The sequence below is a fragment of the Podarcis pityusensis genome, assembly GCF_964106645.2.
Source record: "Podarcis pityusensis genome assembly, chromosome: 16".
Lineage (NCBI taxonomy): Eukaryota > Metazoa > Chordata > Lepidosauria > Squamata > Lacertidae > Podarcis > Podarcis pityusensis.
This window is the reverse complement of record NC_138041.1, coordinates 26200497-26222840: the sequence shown is the minus strand read 5'-3', so window position 1 is coordinate 26222840 and position 22344 is coordinate 26200497. Positions and strand designations below refer to the sequence as shown.

General features: G+C 47.4%; 2 protein-coding genes across 6 annotated transcripts in view; both read right to left on the bottom strand.

The window, feature by feature from the left end:
• LIMK2 (LIM domain kinase 2) overlaps window positions 1–18739 on the bottom strand; it is a 45928-nt gene extending 27189 nt beyond the window's left edge. For 2 of the 5 annotated variants that reach the window (XM_080986309.1, XM_080986310.1), the window contains exons 1-2: window positions 18529–18739; window positions 12279–12378 (exon numbers count right to left, since the gene is read on the bottom strand). In XM_080986309.1, coding sequence (XP_080842435.1) covers window positions 12279–12378; window positions 18529–18571 — 143 coding nt within the window. In that variant the 5' untranslated portion in view covers window positions 18572–18739. Of the gene's footprint in view, window positions 1–786; window positions 1159–12278; window positions 12379–18528 lie in introns of those variants that run through there. The other 3 variants (XM_080986312.1, XM_080986313.1, XM_080986311.1) reach the window with 3 other exon arrangements.
• DRG1 (developmentally regulated GTP binding protein 1) overlaps window positions 1–22344 on the bottom strand; it is a 165524-nt gene that overhangs the window by 98940 nt on the left and 44240 nt on the right. The gene's annotated exons all lie outside the window — the stretch shown is intronic.

The window sequence follows — 22344 nt, the reverse complement described above, 5'->3', positions numbered from 1 at the left end:
AATCAGGTGGCATTTAGATTGTTAGGTGAGTAAAATGAAACAAATAAAGTAACACACACCATAGGGAGGGATCAAGTCCTAAAAGCAGATTCCCCAAGTTCTTCCTAACCATTTGCATGTCTGCCTTGTGGCACCCAATTTTTTTTATGAGATTCCAACACAATTTACCCACCTCACCACTAGCCACAAGTTTCACTTACTGCCTGGCGGGGAACAAACCCCTCAAGGTGGGAGTTAAGGGCTTGGCGCCTGGTGCTCACTTGAAAGACAGGCTTAAAACAAGCAATAATCCAGGAGGTGAGGGGGCTGCTTTGGAAACGAAAGAGGTTTATGGAAACCCGGCTCAAAAGCTATACAGTACTCAGCTCATCCATGCATCTGAAATCTGATAGGTACGGCACCAGCTTGAATCCCTCCTACAGTCTCCGAGTTAAACTGGCCCCAAGTCACCCAGCGAACTTTATGGCCACAAGGTCTCTGTTAGACAACTCCTGCCATCATTTAACACACCACACCGGCAAACAAGACGTGAGGCTTCAGGTGCTGTAGGTTGAAACACAACACACACACACACCCAAATGAACCTGCAAACGCTGCTAGCAACCTATCACGTCTCACCCCACCTTAAGCAGGTAAGAAAGCATACAGACTGTGCCCTCCTCCGTGAAAGATTTCTACCAGGCAGGTAGGTTCCTGGGTAGAAACACACCTAACAGCCTAGGAGTGGGGCGAGGGGTGGTGGAGAGGAAGCTGCCCCCCACCGCCCACATCCTGAGCATGGCTTACCGAAAGGGCTCCTTTGGAAGGAAGGAAGGTGGAGCAGACAAGTAGCTTCCCATCTCCGGAGTGCTGGCTAGACCAGCTCAGATGCAAACCTGTTTGACGGCTTCTACCGTGCAGCTAAGACAGCCATGGAAAAGGGTTCACTTTGCCTCCTGCCGATTCGGGTGCCTCGCTGCTGCTGCTGCTAGCACAGGGGAGTGCCAGGTCTTGGGCGGGTTGCTCTCCGCTGGGATTCCCCTGGCTCTCATGGTCGCAAGGGGAGCAGCAGCCTTAGGAGGAGGCTGTTTCAACTGGGAGCCCCTCAAGGGAGAGCAGTGTCATTAGCCTTGTGCCCGCCCAAGGCTAGAGCAGTTGTTGTCATGCTTCCTCCTCCTCCTCCTCCTCCAGTTCTAGCCCAAGGGTAGAGGGTGGAGGGAACAGGAGGAGGAGCTCCTCTTTTCAGGAGTGAGGTGGATAGTTAACATGATTAGCAGGGGATAGCAACAACTCATTTACAAAAGGTGGAATCCAGGGGCCTGCAAGGCACAAACCTCCCTCCTCCGCAAAAAAACCACAAACCAACGCACCACAGCAGTCCAAAGTTGCAGGATCGAGCCAGTAATCAAAGCTCACTGTCAAGTTGACTCCGTGGTGGCGATGGTGGCTCCTCAACACCATCTTCACCTTTCCCAGCCAAGGAAACGGGACATAACCCTAGCAGCATGCTCCAAAAGGTTTGACAGAGGCTTGCAAGACACATCTACACCATATATTTAAAGCACATGGTTTCCCCACAAGAATCCTGGGAGTTGTAGTTTGTTAAGGGTGGGGGCAAATGGAAGCTCCCAGGATTCTTGGTGGAGCAGACCCACGTGCCTCACATGCGCACTGAATGGTTGGTGTGGATGTGACCAATCACTTTCACCACTGAATACCATTGCTAATGCAGAGCAGCCAAAGGAGGTGTCCGGACACCACCTGCCTCAACTTTGATGCGATGAATTTCACTTCTTATGGCTTGAGGAGGTGGAAGGGTACTGACCAAAAAGAGCCAGCCTTGTCCCATTTGACTTATTGCATGTAGCAGGAGCCAGCTGAGCTTCAGAGATGCTAAATGCCTATCTGGGAAAGAGTGTGGTGGGGGGTGGGGTCCCAGCTGTGACATGCCTGCTCCTAAGGAGACCTGCCTCAGACATAGAAGAGGTGAACAGTTATCACTTAGCAGATAACATTTCCTTCCCAGGCCAGGAGCTCACGTGAGTGGTTGCCGACACTTTATGATTTCCTGGATCCATTTTAAGTGGAGGTTTAGGCTTGGTTTGGGCGCAGGAGCTGCCTCGGTTGCCCTTTGCTGGAAGACCGGAGGCATTAACGCTCCTTGACCTCTCTGATACTATCCACCATAGCTATCTTCTGGAAAAGGTTATGAATCATGGGGTTGGAGGAGTAGGGAAACAGGTTCTGTATATTTCCCCTCCTTATCTGAACGTCCGATCCCAGGTGATAACAATGGAGGGTTTCTGCTGAACTTTTGGACATTTATGCTTGGGGGTCCCACAGGGTTGTGGGTTCAAGCTGCACGTTGGGCAAAGGTTTCCTGCACTGCAGGGGGTTGGACTAGATGACCATCATGATCCCTTCCAACTCTACAGCTCTATGATTCTACGCTGTGAGATAGGCTAGGATTTGCATTAGTGACTGGCCCAGGGTCACACAGTGAGCTTCACATGACTGCATGGAAGTTTGAACCCCGATCTCCCAGGTCCTAGTCCAACACTCTAACCACACTGGCTCTCAAGGACCTTGCTTCCCACATTCGCCCGCCAGTGACTTCTGGGAAGCCCACAATTGGGACTTGAATGTCCTCCTGTCGTTCCCTAACAAACCATCGCTCAATCCCCTTACACAGATTTTAGCGCTGGGGGGGAAAGAAAGATCAATCAGGTATGCTTCTCAAAGCTGCCTCGTGTCGCAAAGCTTCCTGTGCAGTATGGATGCCTCTTTGTCCTAAAATCCAGGGAACGGAGGGAGAGAACTAACCAAGGCTAGTGCTATGCCAGGTTTTTTCTTTTTTTAAAATCGTACAAACCTTCAAGTTCAAGCATTCTTCTTCGTTAGCCAAAAAGGAAAGGCAACTGGGAAAGCATATCTAGTTGTGAATGCAGTTATGTCACCGCCCATGCCTGTGAACAGTTCTGTTCTGATGGTGCTTCAACAAGGGAGCCCCAGGCTCAAATGCCATGAAGCCCACAGAATGGCCTTGGGCAAGCTGACAGCTCTCAGTCTTGCAACCTGCCTCAGACAGGATGCAAGGATAAAAGAGATACATTGCAACATCCCTCAAGTCCTTGGGACAGGGCAAGGCAGAAAAATCTAAATGTGTGTTTTATAAAACTAAATCTGTATACTGCTTCCTTGATTTAAAATTATTTAAGTGATTTACAAAGGATTATGTATGTTCCCCAGTGCTCTGACCCGTTATGTTATTCCCCAGAAAATGTTGCCTTGTTGAATATACAGTGGTACCTAGGGTTAAGAACTTAATTCGTTCCGGAGGTCTGTACTTAACCTGAAACTGTTCTTAACCTGAAGCACCACTTTAGCTAATGGGGCCTCCTGCTGCCACTGCGCCGCCTGAGCACAATTTCTGTACTCATCCTGAAGCAAAGTTCTTAACCTGAGGTAATATTTCTGGGTTAGCGGAGTCTGTAACCTGAAGCGTATGTAACCCGAGGTAACACTGTAAAGGACAATGAGTTCTAGTTTAACCCCATTGCTTTTCATATTTGACAAGGCAACATTTGGGTGCCCAAGATGGAAAAGCCAAGCAGTATCTCGAGGTGACATGGGCTATGATGTACAGTGGTGCCTCGCAAGACGAAATTAATCTGTTCCGCAAGTGTCTTTGTCTAGCGGTTTTTTCGTCTTGCGAAGCAACCCTATTAGCGGCTTAGCGGATTAGCGCTATTAGCGGTTTAGCGGCTATTAAAGGCTTAGCGCCTTAGCGGCTTAGCTGCTAAAAGGCTATTAGCGGCTTAGTGGCTTAGAAAAAGGGGGGGGAGCGGGAAAAAAATCTCAAGACTCGCAAGACATTTTCGTCTTGCGAAGCAAGCCCATAGGGAAATTCGTCCTGCGAAGCAACTCAAAAACGGAAAACCCTTTCGTCTAGCAGGTTTTCCGTCTTGCGAGGCATTCGTCTTGCGGGGCACCACTGTACCAGGAATTTCTCCTGCGCAAGCCCCCCCTGAAATCATCATTGCCATTGTTTTCATTCATTTCAGTGGAGCCTGCACAGAAGAACTTTCTGCTGGGGTTGCTTCTGCCTGCTGCACTCTGGCACCCAAAGCCTGCTGCTGCAGAGTCTGTTGACACATTAGGGCTATGAAGTTGAAATCCAGATGCTGCAGATTTTTTAAGAGGTTTCCTTTCAGGATAAGGGTAGGCTTGGCGGCAGAGAACAGAAGCACATTAGGTGCTGGGTTGACACCTGTGGCTAAAGTTTCCTAAGAAATGGAGTTGAATTGCAAGGCATGTGTGTGTACAAACACACACATGACAGCCAGCCACATTTATGGAAAAATAACCTCCGTAAATTGCCAGGATCTTCCACTTAGCTGGGCTTTTAAGCCGGCTGTAAAGTGCAGAGTCAGTGACACCAGGGTCATAAATCCTGACACAGTCCATCTGTTTCAGGAAGAGGGAGTCTTTCCTCCTGACCATTTGCACAGAGCTCCACTGGAAACAGAAACAATGCAGTGAGTTTGCGTCTAGGAATGCACTCCTCTTTTCCATGCCCTCCTCATATCCCAGCCCCTTTTGGATTATTAGTTCCATACCATGAACAAAAACTGCCACGGAATAATTGGCAAGTCCCTTATTGGCTTCACATCCTCAACTTTTTTGGGGTGGGGGGAGTAGGCAGGACAAAGAAAGAACAGCACAGAGTATTTGCCCCAGTGTTTGATTTCATGAACTGAAATTTGCCCCCACTTGATCTAAAAAGATCCATATAGATAATCCTCAAATCTAAATTTATGATGTCCTGCCGTGTGATTAACAGCAAACAGCACTTCTGCATGAGAGGCCAACTTGCAAGAGCCCAGAATGAAAACTATAAGAAACGAAGACAGCTAAAAGCCCTGCTAAGAGATTCCATTTGGAGTGTTGGCTTCATGAGATTCTCTATAAACAGGAAATATATTTATCATAAAACTTGATCTGCTTTTGAAGAGAGACCTGCAAAGCAGCTTCCATACACAAATTTGCACACACAGCAGGAAGCAAGGAAGATAACACTTCATTGCCCAATAAAGAACAAATAATCAATTTAGTTTGATTCGACATGTACTACTTTGCCTTTTTTTAGGTGCCACAAGCTCTTCGTTGTTTAGACATTGATTAGTACACTGCTTATAGATCTTCTAACATTTCTGAGCCACTTCCAGAAAGATTAAGCTTTACCAGTGTAAAGCTAAGAAGCTTCTACAGGTGTCATTTCAAGGTCCCTTTGCCTCCAAACACTTATCGTTGCTTCATAAGGTGCTCAGATTATCATCAGTTAAATAAACTCACTTTTAAATCATTGGGTCTTGCATAGGGTCTTACATTTCTGCTCTCAGGCTCTTTTCTCATGACTGGATAAGTGCAAAGCTGGCATACATTTGCTTCCCATTTGTTTTGCATTATCTGCACAACTCCCTTTAGGTTGTGTTTCTCTCACAGGGATGAAGCCCTAAAGGGAGTTGTGCATAATTTAAAAGCACCCCCCCAAGAATCCTGGGAATTGTAGTTTGTTAAGGGTGTTGCAAATTGCAGCTGTGTTAGCAATAAACTACAGCTCCCGTGATTTATTTATTTTTGCTGGGAGGGGAATGTGTTTTAAGTGTGCTTTAGATGTATGGTGTTTGCACAGCCAAAACATATTAAAAGAAGCAAGAAAAATGTAGACGGAAACAGTGATTCTTCTCCTGGGTAACCTGTTCATTGTCGCTGTGATTCCTTGGTTAAGCATGGCTTCAGCCTGCACCCCTGTGAGCTTAGTGAACATAGAAAGTTGCCTTACATGGAGACAGAACCTTGGTCCATCTAGCTCTGACCGGCAGTGGCTCTCCAGGGTTTCAAGATAGAGTTCTCTCTATCTTGGGGATTGAATCTGGGACTTTCTGCATGGTCTACCACTGAGCCATGGCCCTTCCAGCAAACTCATTGCAGCTCATTTCAGGGAGGGACAACACTATTTGACAGCACAGAACTCCAGCACAGTAGAGATCCTGCACCTTTGGTTTAAGAAGCTGGAAACACTAGCAAGGCCTTTCCCCCTCAATTCCTGCCCCAAGGTTTGGTGATTATACTAGTTGAGGCAGTTCCTGCACTTGAATGCACAGCTAGCCAGGCAGCTAAGGATGGGGAGCCAAGGGCAGTCAGGAATGTGCCCCTAAGCTATTGCCATTGAGATGCGAAGAGCTGAAAAATGCAAAGACCACCTCCAGATGCCTCAGGAGAAGAGAGACCCCAGGCACATTCCTTGCAGTTCCTTTGGTGACACATTAACTGTTGCCCAAGGAACAGGCTAGACTGAACCCTACCCTTCTCTCACAAGAGAAAAGCTTCTGTACGTACAAATTCTTTTGCGTGTGTCTGGAGGGGATGGGGGGGTTATCAACATTATTTATTTATATATATTTTATAGCACTCACTAATAAAAAAGAAAGAAATTTCCAAGCAGTTTACGTAATATATAACGATAATTCAAAAACCAATATAAACATTCACATAAAAATAGTTTAAGGGTGCTGGGATCTGTAGCTCCTTGAGGGGTAAACTGCAATTCCCAGGGTTGTTTAGGGAAGGGGTATGTGCAAAAAGACAAATCCTTTTAAAAGAAACAGAAACAATGATCAGCGAAAGAGCATAGGAATAATTAAATTCCTATGGAGCATGGATGCGTGACCCATTAAACTGAGGCAGGGGCTATTTGACAGGAAAGGGAGGCAGAAGCAGAGATTTTTTCCAGGCAGGAGACATTTTTGAAGTCAGCGTTCACCCCACTGCTGCCAGACACACACACCCCTGCTATATTCATGGCAAAGATGATAGATTTGACTGTTGTGGCGAGAACAACTGTGAAGGGAACAGCAGAATAAACCAGTGGACTGGTGCCCCACAAGCTAGCTCTACCAGTCCTACCCAAAGCGGCAGACGTGGCTGGCAACAATGCCGCCCCCAAATAATAATAATAATAATAATAATAATAATAATAATAATAATACCAGGTCTTCACACACACTCATGGCAGGGGCAGAGCTGGCCAGGAAACCGACAGCAGACTATCAGGGAAGTGCAACAAGAGCCAAGCCCTCCAGAGCACCACAGGTTAAAACCGTAAATAAGATCACCCCAGAGGCCAAGCTGGCGGCAGCCAGGAGCTCTGCACCCGCTTGCATTGTTAAAGAGAAGAATGCACGCACCAGGAAGTTCAGCTTTTGAAGTGAGCGATTATGAGCAATTACCCCATTATTAAAAAAAAAAAATCACATCCCAACACAGGCAGGAAGCATCTCACGTGGGACACCCGGGGCTTATCTTGAAAGAGTGTCAAGCCGACAGGGCCCACCTGCCCCAGAAGACAAAGGCAGAGAAAAGATTGTAAGGCAGAGCGACCCAGTTTGCTGTATCCCAGCTTCAGCCTTACCCAAGCTGGTGCCCTCCAGATGTGTTGGACTACAGCTCCCATCAGACCTAACCTGACCTGTGATTGCCAAGGTGGGTGGGCATTGGGAGTCAGAAATATCCTGAGGGTGCCAGATAGAACCATCGCATTGTGGAGTTTGAAGGCACCCCCAAGGGCAGGCTTCCTCAAACTCAGCCCTCCAGATGTTTTTGGCCTACAACTCCCATGATTCCTAGCTAGCAGTACCAGTGTCAGGGATGATGGGAATTGTAGTCTCAAAACATCTGGAGGGCTGAGTTTGAGGAAGCCTGCCCAAGGACAATCTAGTCCAACACCCTACAATGCAGGATTTGCAGCTAAAGAACCCCAGACAGATGGTCATTCAACCTCCACGTAAAAACCTCAAATCAAGGAGATTTGGGACAGCTGCCAAACAGAGAGTGCTTTTTCAGTCTAAAGTTATTTTTCCTTCCATCAGGAACTAGTTCTGGGCATGGCATCCTACTAAGAGCAGGCAGGGTTACAACTTCTCCTCCTTATGCACCCCCAACCTATCTCACACCACAGAAGTTCAGTTGCAGCCTAATCACACTGAGTTTGGCTCTCAGCAGCTCAGCAAAACAGACCTTCTCCTGCTCCTCCACCTGCAAGCGGCTCGTGAGCGCTCGCTTGTTAGCACAGCTCATGGGGACACAGGGGCGCTGCCACTTGGCAACCGCTCCTAGGAGGCACACCCAACAGATTATTAGCTTGCAGGAGTTCCAATCTCTCCCCGGGGGCATATCAGGTAGAGCTTCCTGTAGCAGCCAGAATCAGTCAAAGAGGGAACGAGGGGAGAGGCAAAGTTTCTTCTGCTGCCTTACATTCCAAGGCTCTGTGCAGATACCGCACAAAGTGTTACGCCGCAGTTAAGTAAACCACGGCTTATAGCATTGAGTGTGAACCCTGCCTGGCAGGTTAACTATGGTCTGTCTGCTGACAACAAACCATGGTCCAAATTCATAGAATCATAGAATTGTCTTTAGCCTTAGACCACCCTTCCCCAACCTGGTGCCCTCCTCCAGATGTTTTGGACTACAGTTCTGATCACCCCCAGGTAGCATGGCTGTATGATGCTGGGGCCAATGGGTCTTGGGAGTCCTGAACATCTGGAAGCTGTCAGGATGGAGAAGGCTGCTGTAGGCGGATTCACACACCACAGAGGTCTGGCCCCAAGTGGCACAAACAATGTGCAGGGCAGCCCTCTGGAACAGAGCTAAGGAGCCTGGCAGAAGGGGCAGCTAACACATGAGTGTGATTCCGCGCCAGGCCAAGAAGTCAGCTAATCCCTCCAGGAAGCCTGTCAACAGCCTCCACTTGAGTTGCCGGAACTTGCAGCTCCGAGCTGCCAAAGGCTTTCCACCGCCAGCAGCAGCCTCTTAAAAGTTTGGCACGGGAATGTTCAAAGCAAGCAAGAAGGATAGAGAGGGAGGGAGGGAGGGAAAGGGGGAATCCGTGTGCTAAAACAAACAACCACCCATTCGCCACTCTCCTCCAAGCAAGGAAAAGGGTTGTGCTTTTGCTTTCCGGGATGGGGAACATTTTCTCTGTTGTAACTGTTGAACGCAAACTGTTTGAAGTGTCCTGAGTCTGTTTCAGAGAACAAAAAGGAAAGCAGAGATTGCAGCTGGCAGCAGGATGTTGTCTAACTGCAGGGCACATGGATCCCTGGGCTCGAGTACTTGGCAGGGATTTTTCTTTTCCCGACACAACCAGGTCTTCTTCTTTTGCAGAGTGCGTTAGAACTCGATGCAACCGTAAGGAAGTAAGGACGGGCGGAATTGAGTCATTTCCACTCAAAGGACATGAGGAGTGTCCCCTGCAGTGGCTACAGCCCCTGCAAAGCCCTTTCAAGGGCTCCTTTGGCTACACATAAAGGACAAAGCAGTCCAGACAGTTGGAAAGGAGGACTGCCATTTTTTTCTCCCTCTCTCGCAACACTGGAAGTTGTGGGGATTCAATGAAGTTGTAAGATTCAGGACAGATAAAAGAAAGAACTTCTGCACGCAAAGCATGGTTAAAACTATGAAAACTGCTCTCGTAGGAGGGAGTGATGTCTTTAAAAGAGGATTGGACAAATTCATGGAGGATAAGACTATCAATGGCTACTAGCCACAGGGACTATGCTCTGCCTTCACAATCATTATACAGCAGCTAGATGCTTTGTAAAATAAATATTACTGCAGAAAATATCATTTCAACCACTGGCCCAAGGAGGAGGAAGTCAAGCCAGCCAGCTTAGCTCCAATGGTTTGGAGACACTAGCATCCATCACACCACCAGTTGCAAATAAAATTAATCTATTGTAAACGTACAAATCCCTAAATGTTAGGGATCACGTACCCTTATATGCCAGCTTGATCACTGAGATCATCTACCGGAGCATTGCTGGTCATGTCCCAAGCTAGCAAGGCTCATTTAACAGCAAGAAGAAACCAAGCCTTTAGTGTCAGAGACCCAGCTCTGTCAATAGAAATTAAGCAGGCACCTTCTCCTTCATAATCTTTACATCTCTGCTGGAAAATTTTCAGTGTTGCCAGGCTTATGTAGGTAATTAAGAAAATATCTATCTTTAGTATCTAGCGGGTGTCTGATTTAAATTTATTCCTTGGCACTTACCGTATTTTTCGCTATATAAGACGCACCTTTTCCCTCCTAAAAAGTAAGGGGAAATGTGTGTGCGTCTTACGGAGCGAATGCATGCTGCGCAGCTATCCCAGAAGCCAGAGCATCAAGAGGGATCGCTGCACAGCGCTCCCTCTTGCTGTTCTAGCTTCTGGCTTAGCCGCACAAAACCTCTTCAGGGCAGGGGGAGCCTTCATCCCGCTGCCCTGAAGAGGCTTCGCGCGGCTATCCCAAAAGCCAGAACAGCAAGAGGGATCGCTGCGCAGCGATCCCTCTTGATGTTCTGGCTTCTGGGATTCAGAATATTTTTTTCCTTGTTTTCCTCCTACAAAAACTAGGTGCGTCTTATAGTCTGGTGTGTCTTACAGAGCAAAAAATACGGTATATGGACGATTGTAGTAAACCACTTTAATCTTGAATGTATACATACATATAACGGTAAAAAATGGTAACACACTTAAACCAGCACAAAGATTGACCATTCAACAGCTGCAGGTCTTGGTAGTCAACCCAGGAGGGACAGAGACTCCACCAGTTGTTGCTTCTGCTGACTAGAGTACCCCAGAATGTGGGTGGCATGATGCACAGGGCACAAGTCCATCATTTATCTAGCCCATAGCACAATCTGGGCTGCTCATCAGCCAGCCAGCATCTCTGCTCTCACAGGCTCCCATGTGAAGATGACTACACACCCACCAACTGGAGAAGGGGCTGCGGCTGCTTTCAGCCTTCCAATTTACAGTTACACAAGGGAACTTTAACATCACCCTCACAATAGGAAACCTTAGAGGTGCAAAAGGCAAAAGCAGATGGGGGAGGGAAAGCGCATACCAGTGCCTGACTCATAAGCAAACACAGATATAGTTCCTTTCAACATTAGCCATTTTTGCTCACTGTAGCTGGAAAGTCGTAAGAGCAGTAGCACCACAAATGCATTTCAGGAGAATTCAACAGTTTGCTTTTTCACCTTCTCAGAGACGTGCAGCGTTTCAATTTCTCCAATAATTTACATTTCTGGTGTTCAGAAGGTCCATCGTCCTTTCCAGCTTGGAGCAGAACAGGAAAGCATTGCAACTTCCAAAGCTCAATAAAACTGTTGTCACCACCCTCTTCCCAGCTCCAAGCTGAAAAGGGAGGTGGGGCTCCCCAGAGGGTGACAGCAGCATTCACCAGGGTGAGCAGAAGGTGGAGAACAAGCTAGCAAATTATTGCTGGTTTTGCCAGAACAGCAAGGAACAGTTTGGTCAGCACCACTGTCCGCACCTGAGTGGTCAGCAAGCTGCATTTAGTTTCATTTTTAATATTTTAATATTTTGACCACACTTTTCTATTAAATCAAAGTGGCTTACAATGATGCAAAAATACAAAAAAGGAAAAAAGAAGATAAAAGCACAAACTCAATTAATAACATAATTAAATCACAGTAAACACTTAAAACAAAAGCAAGCAGATGGGACAGGGGAAGCAGAATAAATATGCATAAATCCACAGATCAGGTCTTAAAGGCAACTCAAAAAGAGAAATGTTTTCTCCTAGAGGGGAAAACAGAGAGGACGGGCCACCCAAACTCTCCTGTCATCTACTGCTTCTAAACTTCTGTAACAGTTTCCAGAGAGGTTGCAGCAAAAAGAACAAAGTGTCTAGCAGCCCCTTAAAGATGAAGGGAATGTAGTCAGACTCTGGACTCATTCACACCATACTTTTAAAGCACCGTGTTACCACTTTAAAAAATCATGACTTCTCTTCTGGGAGCTATAGTTTGTTCAGGGTGCTGAGAGTTGTTAAGAGACTCCCATTCCCCTCCCAGAACTACAATTCCCAGAGTTTCCTGGGAAGAGAGAAACCGCTCTAGGATTTAATTGTAGCTCAGTGGGGGACGGATGGACAGACAGGGGTCTCCTAACAACTCTCAGCACTCTTAACAACAGTTGCCAGGATTCTTTGGGGGAAGCCATTATTGTTTAAAGTGGTATCATAGTGCTTTAAATGTATGGTGTGACTGTGGCCTGTGTCCTAAAGTCAATGGACTTTTTGACTAATTGAAGTTCAAGCATGGCTTAGCTGGATACAACCCAAACACCTTTATCATGGCATAATCTTTCATGGAATCAAGCCCACCCATGCTGAGAAAGTAGGGTCAGGCTCCCAAGAAAGGCAAGGCTCCAGGGTTGATTTCACCTACCGGAAACAGGAAATGTGCCATGCCTCATTAACAGTCCTGTAGAGTCGCTGGCCGGCTGCAATGCTGTCCCCACATCCCAGGCACCGCCATTCCTCTTCACCTAGGCACAAGGGGCAAATACGTATTAAGGACATAAGTTGGGGGAAGAAAAGACTATGCTGCCCATCAAGTCCAATGCCCTCCTTCCCACAGTAGCTTGCCAGATGCCCACAAGCAGGGCATAAAGGCCTACTCCTATTCTTGGCTCCCTGGCAGCTGGCCTTCTGACACATAGTGTATGTGAAGCTGGAGGTTCCATAGATATTTATTTACTTTATTTGCCATGACACATGACCAAGGAAGTCTCAAAGCAACAGAGAGTAAAATACCAAAACACAATGCACAGCAAACATATCCATTAAAACTATAGTGCACACTAAAAGTGTTCTATCTACAATAGTCTGCTATAAAACAAGAACATGATTGTTTTATAGATGCTCAGATGACTGGGAGAATGAAAACACCTTCACCTAGACCCCAAAAGACAACTGTATAGGTGCTAGGCGGATTTTATTGGAGAGGGCGCTCCTTGAAAAGGCCCATTCTCTTCTTCCCAGTGTCCAAACTTCTCTTGGAAGGGGACATGCAGAGAAGTACCTCATAGCCTCCACTGACAGCTTCCTCCTCCCTGAATTTGACTAGCCCCATCTTAAACCATCTAAGACACTAGCCACCAAGGCATCCTGTGGCAGTATCATAAAGCCAGGCCAAAGCAAAATTCAAAGTGCAGAGGTCCCCCGGTGATGTTTGCTAGGAAAGAAGACCATACTTTTTTTGATCAAGTATAGGGAACGTAATCACCCATGGCCTCAAATGTACTGAGACAGCAACAGATTTCAAGTGGCGCCGAAGCTGAGGGGGAACCTCAGATTTTGGCTAGTGACCAAGGTCTGTCAAAATATGTGGACCCCTATTCCTAATGCAACTTCCAACACACGCAAGTCTCTATAGTAGGAGTGGGCAGACTTTAGGCTTGCAGGAATCTGCTTGAGCCAGATGCAAAATGTACAAGCTTAGGACTAAAGGACTCTTAACCTGGGGATTTGCTTTTGAACTAACCTCACAGGCCTTCCACACAAAAATCTACTCTAGCTACCCCATGACCTTTCTTCATGTCAGAAGTGTAATTTAGAGGGGGGGATTATTTTGGCGTTACACTTGATTTCATTCATGTATTCTGATTTTGGGAGCCACCTTGGAAGGACTTATAGCCCTGAAGGTAGAATATAAACATAATAAATAAAATTGCTAAGCAACAGGGAGACAGAGGTCCTCACTGATCTACTTCAAATTGCATAGGCATCTACCAATAGATCCCTGCCTACCTCACCAAGCTCTAGAGAAAAATTAGACTTTTACTGTGCAAACATAGCAGCCAGCCACACTTGTCCAAACTGCCGCCTGAGCTCAGAAAGAGGTTCACTGTTTTCCGGAGATTACTCGGAAGCATTCAACAGAATAACACTGGCATTTGCCCCAGAATGCTAACTCAGCACACATGAATGGACTGGATTCCCAGAAGAGAGGTGGGAGGGCAGGAGTTTCTTTTGTGAAGAGCCAACCCCTGAATGGCCAGCCACTGAACTACATTAGTCCTGAACTTTTGCTTAAACTTCTCGTAGATGATGCTCAGACACTTTTTATTAAATGGGCTTTTTAAAGTAGCAACAAAATTATAATTTATCATATCATGTAATGCTACTTTATGTGATATGATTTTGTGTGTGTGTGTGTACTGCATTGGAAACTCTGCTAAAAGGGCAACATAAAAATATTTTAAATAAACAGATATTGTTCAAATCTCTGTGATGAGCTAATTAAATGGGCCAACACAAGCCATGCTCTCTCAAGCCTTGGCTGTCTCAATCTGCAAGATGGGAATAACAATACTGGCCTACAAGATTGTTGGAAGGATTTCCAAGAGAACACAAGAAGCATTTTGCACACCCAAGTGTTTTATAGGAACTGTGTTGATTATTCCTAACACAAACCTATTTGGAGGTTTCATGAACTAGAGCAGGGCGGGACACAGAAAAGAGCACCATGTCTTACCAGTGAGACTTCTGAACCCTCAGAAAAGGGCTCGAGAAATGAACCTGCCAAACCCGGGCAGAAAGGGGAGGCTGCATCTGTTCAGGGTCACTCAAGAGTGCTGAATTTGCTGTACAAAGTCAGGACAGGGTGGGGTGTAGTTACTAGGCAAGAAAAGAACTTATTGCCCATTGTATATGAAGTCACCACTGAGCCACCTCCCAAAGTTTTTTGCCTAGTCTTGGGCTTCAGATATTTATCTTACTTTGCTGTTACCATACCTTCTCTTAAGAATGGAAGAAGAGCCTATCAGATCAGCACCGCATCTTGTTTTCAAAGCAGCCAACCAGAAGCCCCGAAAGAAAGCCCACAAAAAGAACTTGAGCAAACCAGCAGTCTCCCCACTTATGATTCCCACAACCGCCTCTAGAGGAGGATGTTTTTAATCTTCTTAAATATTTCAAATATGTTTTTGCTTTAATTGAACTTTTTTAACAATTTCATTTGCCACCCTGGGCTCCTTTGGGAGGAAGGGTGGGACTGAAAAGTAAGAAATATTATTAGGAGAGAGCTACTGTGGCTTGTAGTTATGGATAGCCCTATCCTCTTATCTAAAAAGTTCACTGCGCCTTCTCATGCAGAAATGGTTTTCAAGTTCAGTACCACACCCCTAATCAGTTCCTCTCTGTTTTTTGCAAACACCCTTCCTATTTATGGAAAACATTTGTAAAGAAAAGAAAAGGCCGAGTCAGTATGGAGACAGCGAACCAGTCTGGGAGACCAGGGTTCAAATCCCTACTCTTCCATGAAGCTCACCAGGTGACCTTGGGCCAGTCACTGCCTCTCAGCCTAACCTACCACACATACCATAGTTGATGTGGGAACTTCTATATCACCAGCTACCTAGGCTATCAGATCCTACACTCTTACACAAGAACAAACCCTCCAGAAAGCAGTTATTCAGCATGACAGAAAGATCTGCTGCCTGTTTAGCTAAACTAGTGGTGGAACTACAAGCTTAACACCTGCTGTTAGGGAGACACTCACAGATATTCTTAAATATAGCCTTAAGGAGCCTGGGAATTAAGGTCTATCAGAGCCTGGATGGCAGGAGATGTAGCAAGATTTAGGTGCCCAATGGTCACAATGCACCTCTCCCCAAGCTCATTTTTAGGGTCCAGTTTCTTTCTTCTTCCATCCACATGGATTGAGGAGTGTAAGAGGGAAAGTTTGTGTTTAAATCATCCAGCATTTTTCATTGGAGCTGTGAAGTTACAAGATCAGCAGCAGAACTGCCGCTTAGAGGTAATAGTTAAGGTCCCCATTCCTGCTGCTTAGGACATTCCCAAAGGGGTGATGCCTTCCTCCAAAGAGGTGCAGGATGCAGCAATGCCACACAAACATGCCCTGACAGCACATGCATGCAGAAGGCCCCAAGTTCATTCCCCAGTGGCATCTCCAGGTAGAGTTGGGACTGTCCCCTGCCTGAAACCCCAAAAAGCCACTCCCAGTCAGAAGGCAGCTTCCTTTGCTCCTATAACATCACTGATCAAATATGCATTACGGTAAAGGGAGGGGGACCTGTGGCTCTCTACATGTTCCTGTTGGACTCCCAAGTGCCCCAGACAGCATGGCCCCACTAGTAAGGGATGATGGGAGTTGTAGGAGTTCATCAACCAACCTTTGGAGGACCACAGCTCACATCTGTGTTAAAGGTTATTTCAACTGACACAGTAAATGGGAATAGCAGGCAATTTCTTAGTTTCAGACATACCTAGTGCAATTCAAACATGTGGCCACCCACTGCATGACTCTGCAAAAGCAAGCTAATCCACATATTTACAATAATTCTGTTTCAGCCACCTCATTTCTCCATTGCTTACTGACATTCCTTTCATATAAAGTAGCAGTGACTGCAGTGCAAAGGATTCTGGGGTGTGTCCTAGGGAGTCCATCTGGTGTGCTAGGCCAAGGATGGGGGAACCTCTGCCCATATGTTGCTGGACTACAACTCCCACAGGTTTCCCAGCCTTGAGATAGGTAGACCTGTTGAATCTGTTCCCACATGCAACTCCATATGCCTGCACCAGCTTCCCTCAGCAGCTGTTCATTACAAGGGAACACTTATGGAAAAAATAATTTTCAGGAAGTCTGGCTTCAATGACTGGTGCTCTCATTAGACTGGTGAAGACTGCAGCCCAAAACATCTGGAGGACACCAAGTTGGCCAACACCACCACTGAGAAATATTTCATTTCAAGGCCCCATTTCTAGGAATGCAGCTTGAAAGCTTCTTGGCTGAAGCAAGTAATACTTTTAAGTGTTGCAAGCAACAGCTTCACCATGGCTGTTGTCAATGATACCACAATCTGATGAACTGACAGAATACTAGTAGCACAGCCCTGATAACCTACATTCTGGAGATAAGCACAATTAGAGAGCTGCCAGGATGATGGTAATAACAATAATTGCAGCTTCCATCTAGAGAAGCATTTCTGTCACATCAATGAATACATCCTGGTGAGAGATGTTGGTCAGCATGACAACAGAGAAAGGTTACAGAAGGTGTGTATGCAAAAGGTGAACTGCCCTGTGATCTTTAGATGAAGGGCATCATACAAACTTATTACAATGCTACCTCGATTTACAAACCTAATCCATTCCGGAAGTCCGTTCTTAAACCAAAACCATTCTTAAACCGAGGTAAAGTTCTCAAACCAAGACACTATTTCTGGTTTTGCGGAGTTTGTAAACCAAATCGTTCTTAAACCAGACTGCTCTTAAACCGAGGTACCACTGAAATAATAAGCACATAAGTTTAGCCATTCAGAAACACAGATAGGGAGAGTAGCAGTTTACATTTGCTAGCCCTAAAACTGTATTAACTGAGACAACAACCCCCAGGCCAGCTGAGCTGGAGCTATGACATTTGAGATGCAACCCAATGCCTATTTGAAAGTCAATGGCAGAGCATTCATCTGTTTTAATAGAGTGGGATTGCAGATTTAGCTACTTAAATTCAAGTACACTGCCAGCATATTTACAAGTCAGGTGTAAGTGAACTAGAGATCAGCCCAAGGCCTTTTAATTGTCTTCAGCATCTATCTTGGTGTTGTTGCTTAACCTAGTATAAAATTTATCACGGGCAGGCAGAAATAAGAAGCAACTGGCACCCTTTCACACCTCTGCTTGGGAGCAGCTATAGAGGCCTGCATGGATGCTGTCCAATAAAAACTACATGCAGCTTTGGAAATTCTCAAGATTAAGCATACATCCAAAATAACCTTCAATTGAAAGCAACTAAGTCAAACTCAGAGCAAAGCCAATGGATCCAATGGGCTTCAGTTACTCATGTGCACAGATGTCAAGGAGTCTACTTTGAATAAGACTTAGGGCACAGCCACACCGTACACAATCCTGGGAACTGTAGTTTCACCCTCACAGAACTACAGTTCCCAGCATTCTCTGGGAGAAGCGATTTACTTTAAACATGTTGAATTGTGGCATTCAATGTACAGTGGTACTTGGGGTTAAATACTTAATTCGTTCCGGAGGTCTGTTCTTAACCTAAAACTGTTCTTAACCTGAAGCATCACTTTTGCTAATGGGGCCTCCCGCTGCCGCCGCACCGCCGGAGCACAATTTCTGTTCTCATCCTAAAGCAAAGTTCTTAACCTGAAGCACTATTTCTGGGTTTGCGGAGTCTGTAACCTGAAGCGTATGTAACCTGAAGCGTATGTAACCTGAAGCGTATGTAACCTGAGGTACCACTGTTGGACCAAACTCCTAGCTTTTAAGAAACCCAACGTAAACACAATCATTTATTTAAATAACTCGCTCTTTTGTACCCCTGCGAAAGTAGCAGGAGAGGGGAAGAGCTCGACCGCCCCCCCCGGTTCACACGATCCAGCCCAAGCAAAAAGACCAGCAGGTCGGTGGAGGCCTTGCCTGCCTTCCTGCCATGCTCGCTTACTAAGAACACCTGGCTGTCCTTCGATGGAAACAGGGCGCTGGGATCCAGAGGCCCCGCCCACCCCGTCCCGCCCCTGCTCACCTCCGCCCTTTCCCTCCCCGTTGCCCGGCAACGAGGCTCCGGCCCCGCCCACCCCGGACAGGATGAGGGAGCGCGGGCGCGCCAGGGAAAGGCCGGGCCGGGCTCCTCAGCAACTGGCTTCTCTTACCCGTTGTTGCTGCTGCTGCCGCGGCTACGAGCCCCCCGTCCATCGCCCCGGCCGGACAACCTCCTCCAAGCTTCCCCTCAGCGAAGCCCAGCCGCGCAAGCAAGGGTGACGTTATCCGGCCCCTACGGAGCGCGGGGTGGGCCACATCTCCCTCCGCCTCAGAGAGGACACCGACGACGACGACGCACCTGGACCTTCAGGCGGCACCCCGCCCCCTCCCCCCCGGCGGAGCAGGGCCCCGCCTCTTTCCCCCGCAGCGACCAATCGCTTGCCTCAGCTGACTTCCCCGCCGTCCCCGGCTATCATTTCTAACCAATAGGAGCGCCGGACTGGGCCGTGGTCGCCCGCCCCGCTTCTGTCTTCGCTCGCTAACCCACTGGCTCATTTCTAACGCCCGCCCCCTGCCGGGGACCAATCAGAGCCATCCGATCCTGCCCACTGAGCCGCTGCACGTGCAAGAGGATCCGTCCGGTGATGTCATCGCTAAGTTTCCCAGGAAGGGCGGGGGTCGGGGGAGAGCAGGGCAGGAGGTGGGGCGGTTGTACGATGAATAGTTGCCTAAGGAAGAATTCCGGGAAAAGCTCAAGCTTGCACAGTATTTTCTTGTGGTATTTAGGGTGGCCTAACAAGGGCGTTATGCCAATGTTGCATCCCTTTATCCCCCTTTTGTAGCATCCTTTTATCCCAGGCCCCATTTGCACCATAAATTTAAAGCGCCATGATACCACTTTGAACAATAGGTAAAGGTAAAGGGACCCCTGACCATTAGGTCCAGTCGTGACCGACTCTGGGGTTGCGGTGCTCATCTCGCTTTATTGGCCGAGGGAACTGGCGTACAGCTTCCGGGTCATGTGGCCAGCATGACTGGCGAACCAGAGCAGCGCACGGAAACGTTTACCTTCCCGTCAGAGCGGTACCTATTTATCTACTTACACTTTGATGTGCTTTCGAACTGCTAGGTTGGCAGGAGCAGGGACCGAGCAACGGGAGCTCACCCCATCGTGGGGATTCGAACCACCGACCTTCTGATTGGCAAGCCGTAGGCTCTGTAGTTTAACCCACAGCACCACCCGCATCCTTTGAACAATAACTTTGAACAATAACTTTCTCCAAAGAATCCTGAGAAGTGTAATTTGTTACGGGTGCTGCGAGTTATTAGGGGAGCCCTGCTATTTCCCCTTCCTAGCAGTCTAGCCGGCAATCCTCCTTCCCAGGGAACTCTGGGTATTGTAGTTTTCAGGGGAATGGGGGGGTCTCCTAAACAACCCTCAGTACCTTTAACAAACTACGGTTCCTACCATTCTCAAGGGAAAGCCATGTGCTTTAAAATGCATGTTGAATGTACATACTGTGAGGAAGTCACCTCAAAGAGGAAGAAGTCAGGGAACATTCACACCATACATTTAAAGCAGAACAATAACACTTAAACAAGCTTTCCCCCCAAGAATCCTGGGATATCAGAGTTCTAAGAATACTATATTCTTCCCCCAGAGCTATAATTTCAAGAGTGGTTTAACAAAGTCAATCCCTCTGCTCTGCGAACTCAAGAGAATTGTAGTGGGGTGGGGAATTCTCCCAGCAACTCAGAGCACCCTTAAAAACTCCAGCTCTCAGGATTCTTTGCGGGAGTTTAAAGTGCTTCCAATGTATGGTATGAATGTGGACCCCTTTTTAATTGTTCTAATGGGATTGATTGTTTATTTATTTTTAATTATGTTTGTCTGTATTTTAACAGTATAACTGGTTTTTATATTTTGTAAACCACTTAGAAGCTTATAGCAAAATATAAATCGAATAATAACATTCCAAAACTGCTATTATAATAAGGGAAAAAATCATGGTGTGCTGATTTACTCCACTGCCCAGCTCATCAGGGTGCCACTTCCCACAGGGTCCCTCCAGTCAGCAAAAGAAGTCATCTCCAGACAAGTCAAAGAAGCAAAGCAGCGGCGCCCCAGAAGACGCTGGGGCGACAGGATAGTCAGAGGAAACAGTACGATACATGGTATCCACTTACTGCTACAATTTTATAGACTGCTTTTCTGTGCCTCTTTGTTGTTGTGTATGTATGGCGCTTGTGTAAACGGTCATGGTTCTGACCTTAGTTTGAGGCTGTGGTGGGGACTTGGGATTTTTGAGGAGTCGTTTAAATGCACACCCCACCCCTGATTTTAACAACAATCATCTGTCATACTTGTAATGGTACATACCGTATTTTTCACACCATAGGACGCACCGGACAATAGGACGCACCTTGTTTTAGAGGGGGGAGAACAAGAAAAAAAAATTCTCCCCCTCTCTGCCCAGCGCCCCTTCAGCGAAGCGGCAGGAGGCGCTGCGCAGAGAGGGGGAGAATTTTCCCCCTCTTGTTTTCCCGCTCTAAAACAAGGTGCCGTTTAAGGTGCGTTCAGGCGGCTATCTTGGAAGCCTGGAGAGCGAGAGGGGTCGGTGTGCACTGACCCCTCTCTCTGTCCAGGCTTCAGGTTCCTTTCGACCTGCTCTTTGGGGCTGGCGGGGGGAAGCCCACCACCAGCCCCAAAGAGCAGGTCAGGGAGCAGCGGAAAGGCGCAGCTGAGAGGCTGCTGCCATAGTCACTCGTCACCTCTCCAGCTGGGAGAGGGTTGCGGGGCTATGGCTTCTTTAGCCCCGCACGCGCTCTCCCAGCTGGAGAGGTGACGCGTGGCTATAGAGGCTCCTGCCATAGCCGCGCGTCACCTCTCCAGCCGGAAGAGGGTCATGGGGGGGGGCTTCTTTAGCCCCGCGCGCGCTCTCCCGGCTGGAGAGGTGATGCGCGGCTATAGAGGCTTCTGCCGGGAGAGGGTCGCGGGGGGCTTCTTTTGCCCCGCGCGCACTCTCCCGGCTGGAGAGGTGACGCGCGGCTATAGAGGCTTCTGCCATAGCCATGCGTCAGCTCTCCAGCCGGGAGAGGGTCGTGGGGAGCTTCCTTTGCCCCGCGCACGTTCTCCCGGCTGCAGAGGTGACGCGCGGCCATAGAGACTCCTGCCATAGGCGTGCGTCACCTCTCCAGCTGGGCGAGGGTCGCGGGGCTATGGCTTCTTCGCTCCATAGGACGCACACACATTTCCCCTTCATTTTTGAAGGGGAAAAAGTGCGTCCTATAGAGCGAAAAATACGGTACTTGTTCCTGGCACACATGGAAAATAATAAAAATATAATTTAAAAATCAGCACTATGGTTTAAAAAAACCACCCAGAGTTTAAACTATCATAAAAAGAATTTAAATGACTGCAGGGCCTCTCAATGAAATATGCCAAGTTGAGACCACTTTGTTCCGATTTGTCCCACTCCTCAACTGTCACCTAACAGCAGCCACTCAGCCTTCCTAAACTTGGTGCCCTCCAGGTGTTTTGGATTACATTTTCCTTCAGCCCCAGCATCAGATAGCCACACTGCCCAAGACTGATGGGACTTGTAGTCTGGGACACTGCATCATGCTACAGCAGAGATGGGAGGAAGGCTCCTCCAGCACCCTTTTGGGCTCCTTACCCTGATCCGTTTTCCCATTCCAGCTGGTATTTTTAGGAACTTTGTAACTAACAACTCTGATGCCTGATCTTTTTTACCTGGAATTTGCTGCCACAAATTCCTTTGCCTACAAATTGAGAGAAGGCTACCAGTGGCAACTATTCTCTACCTCCATAATTGCTGAGAATCTTAAGTGGGGAGAGTTGCTCTTGAACTCAGGTCCTGCTTGCAGGATTCCAGTTGGGCAATCTGGATGGCCACTGTGGGAACAGGATGCTGGACTAGATCGGCCTTTTGGCCTGATCAAGCTGAAGGGCTCTCACTTCCCCC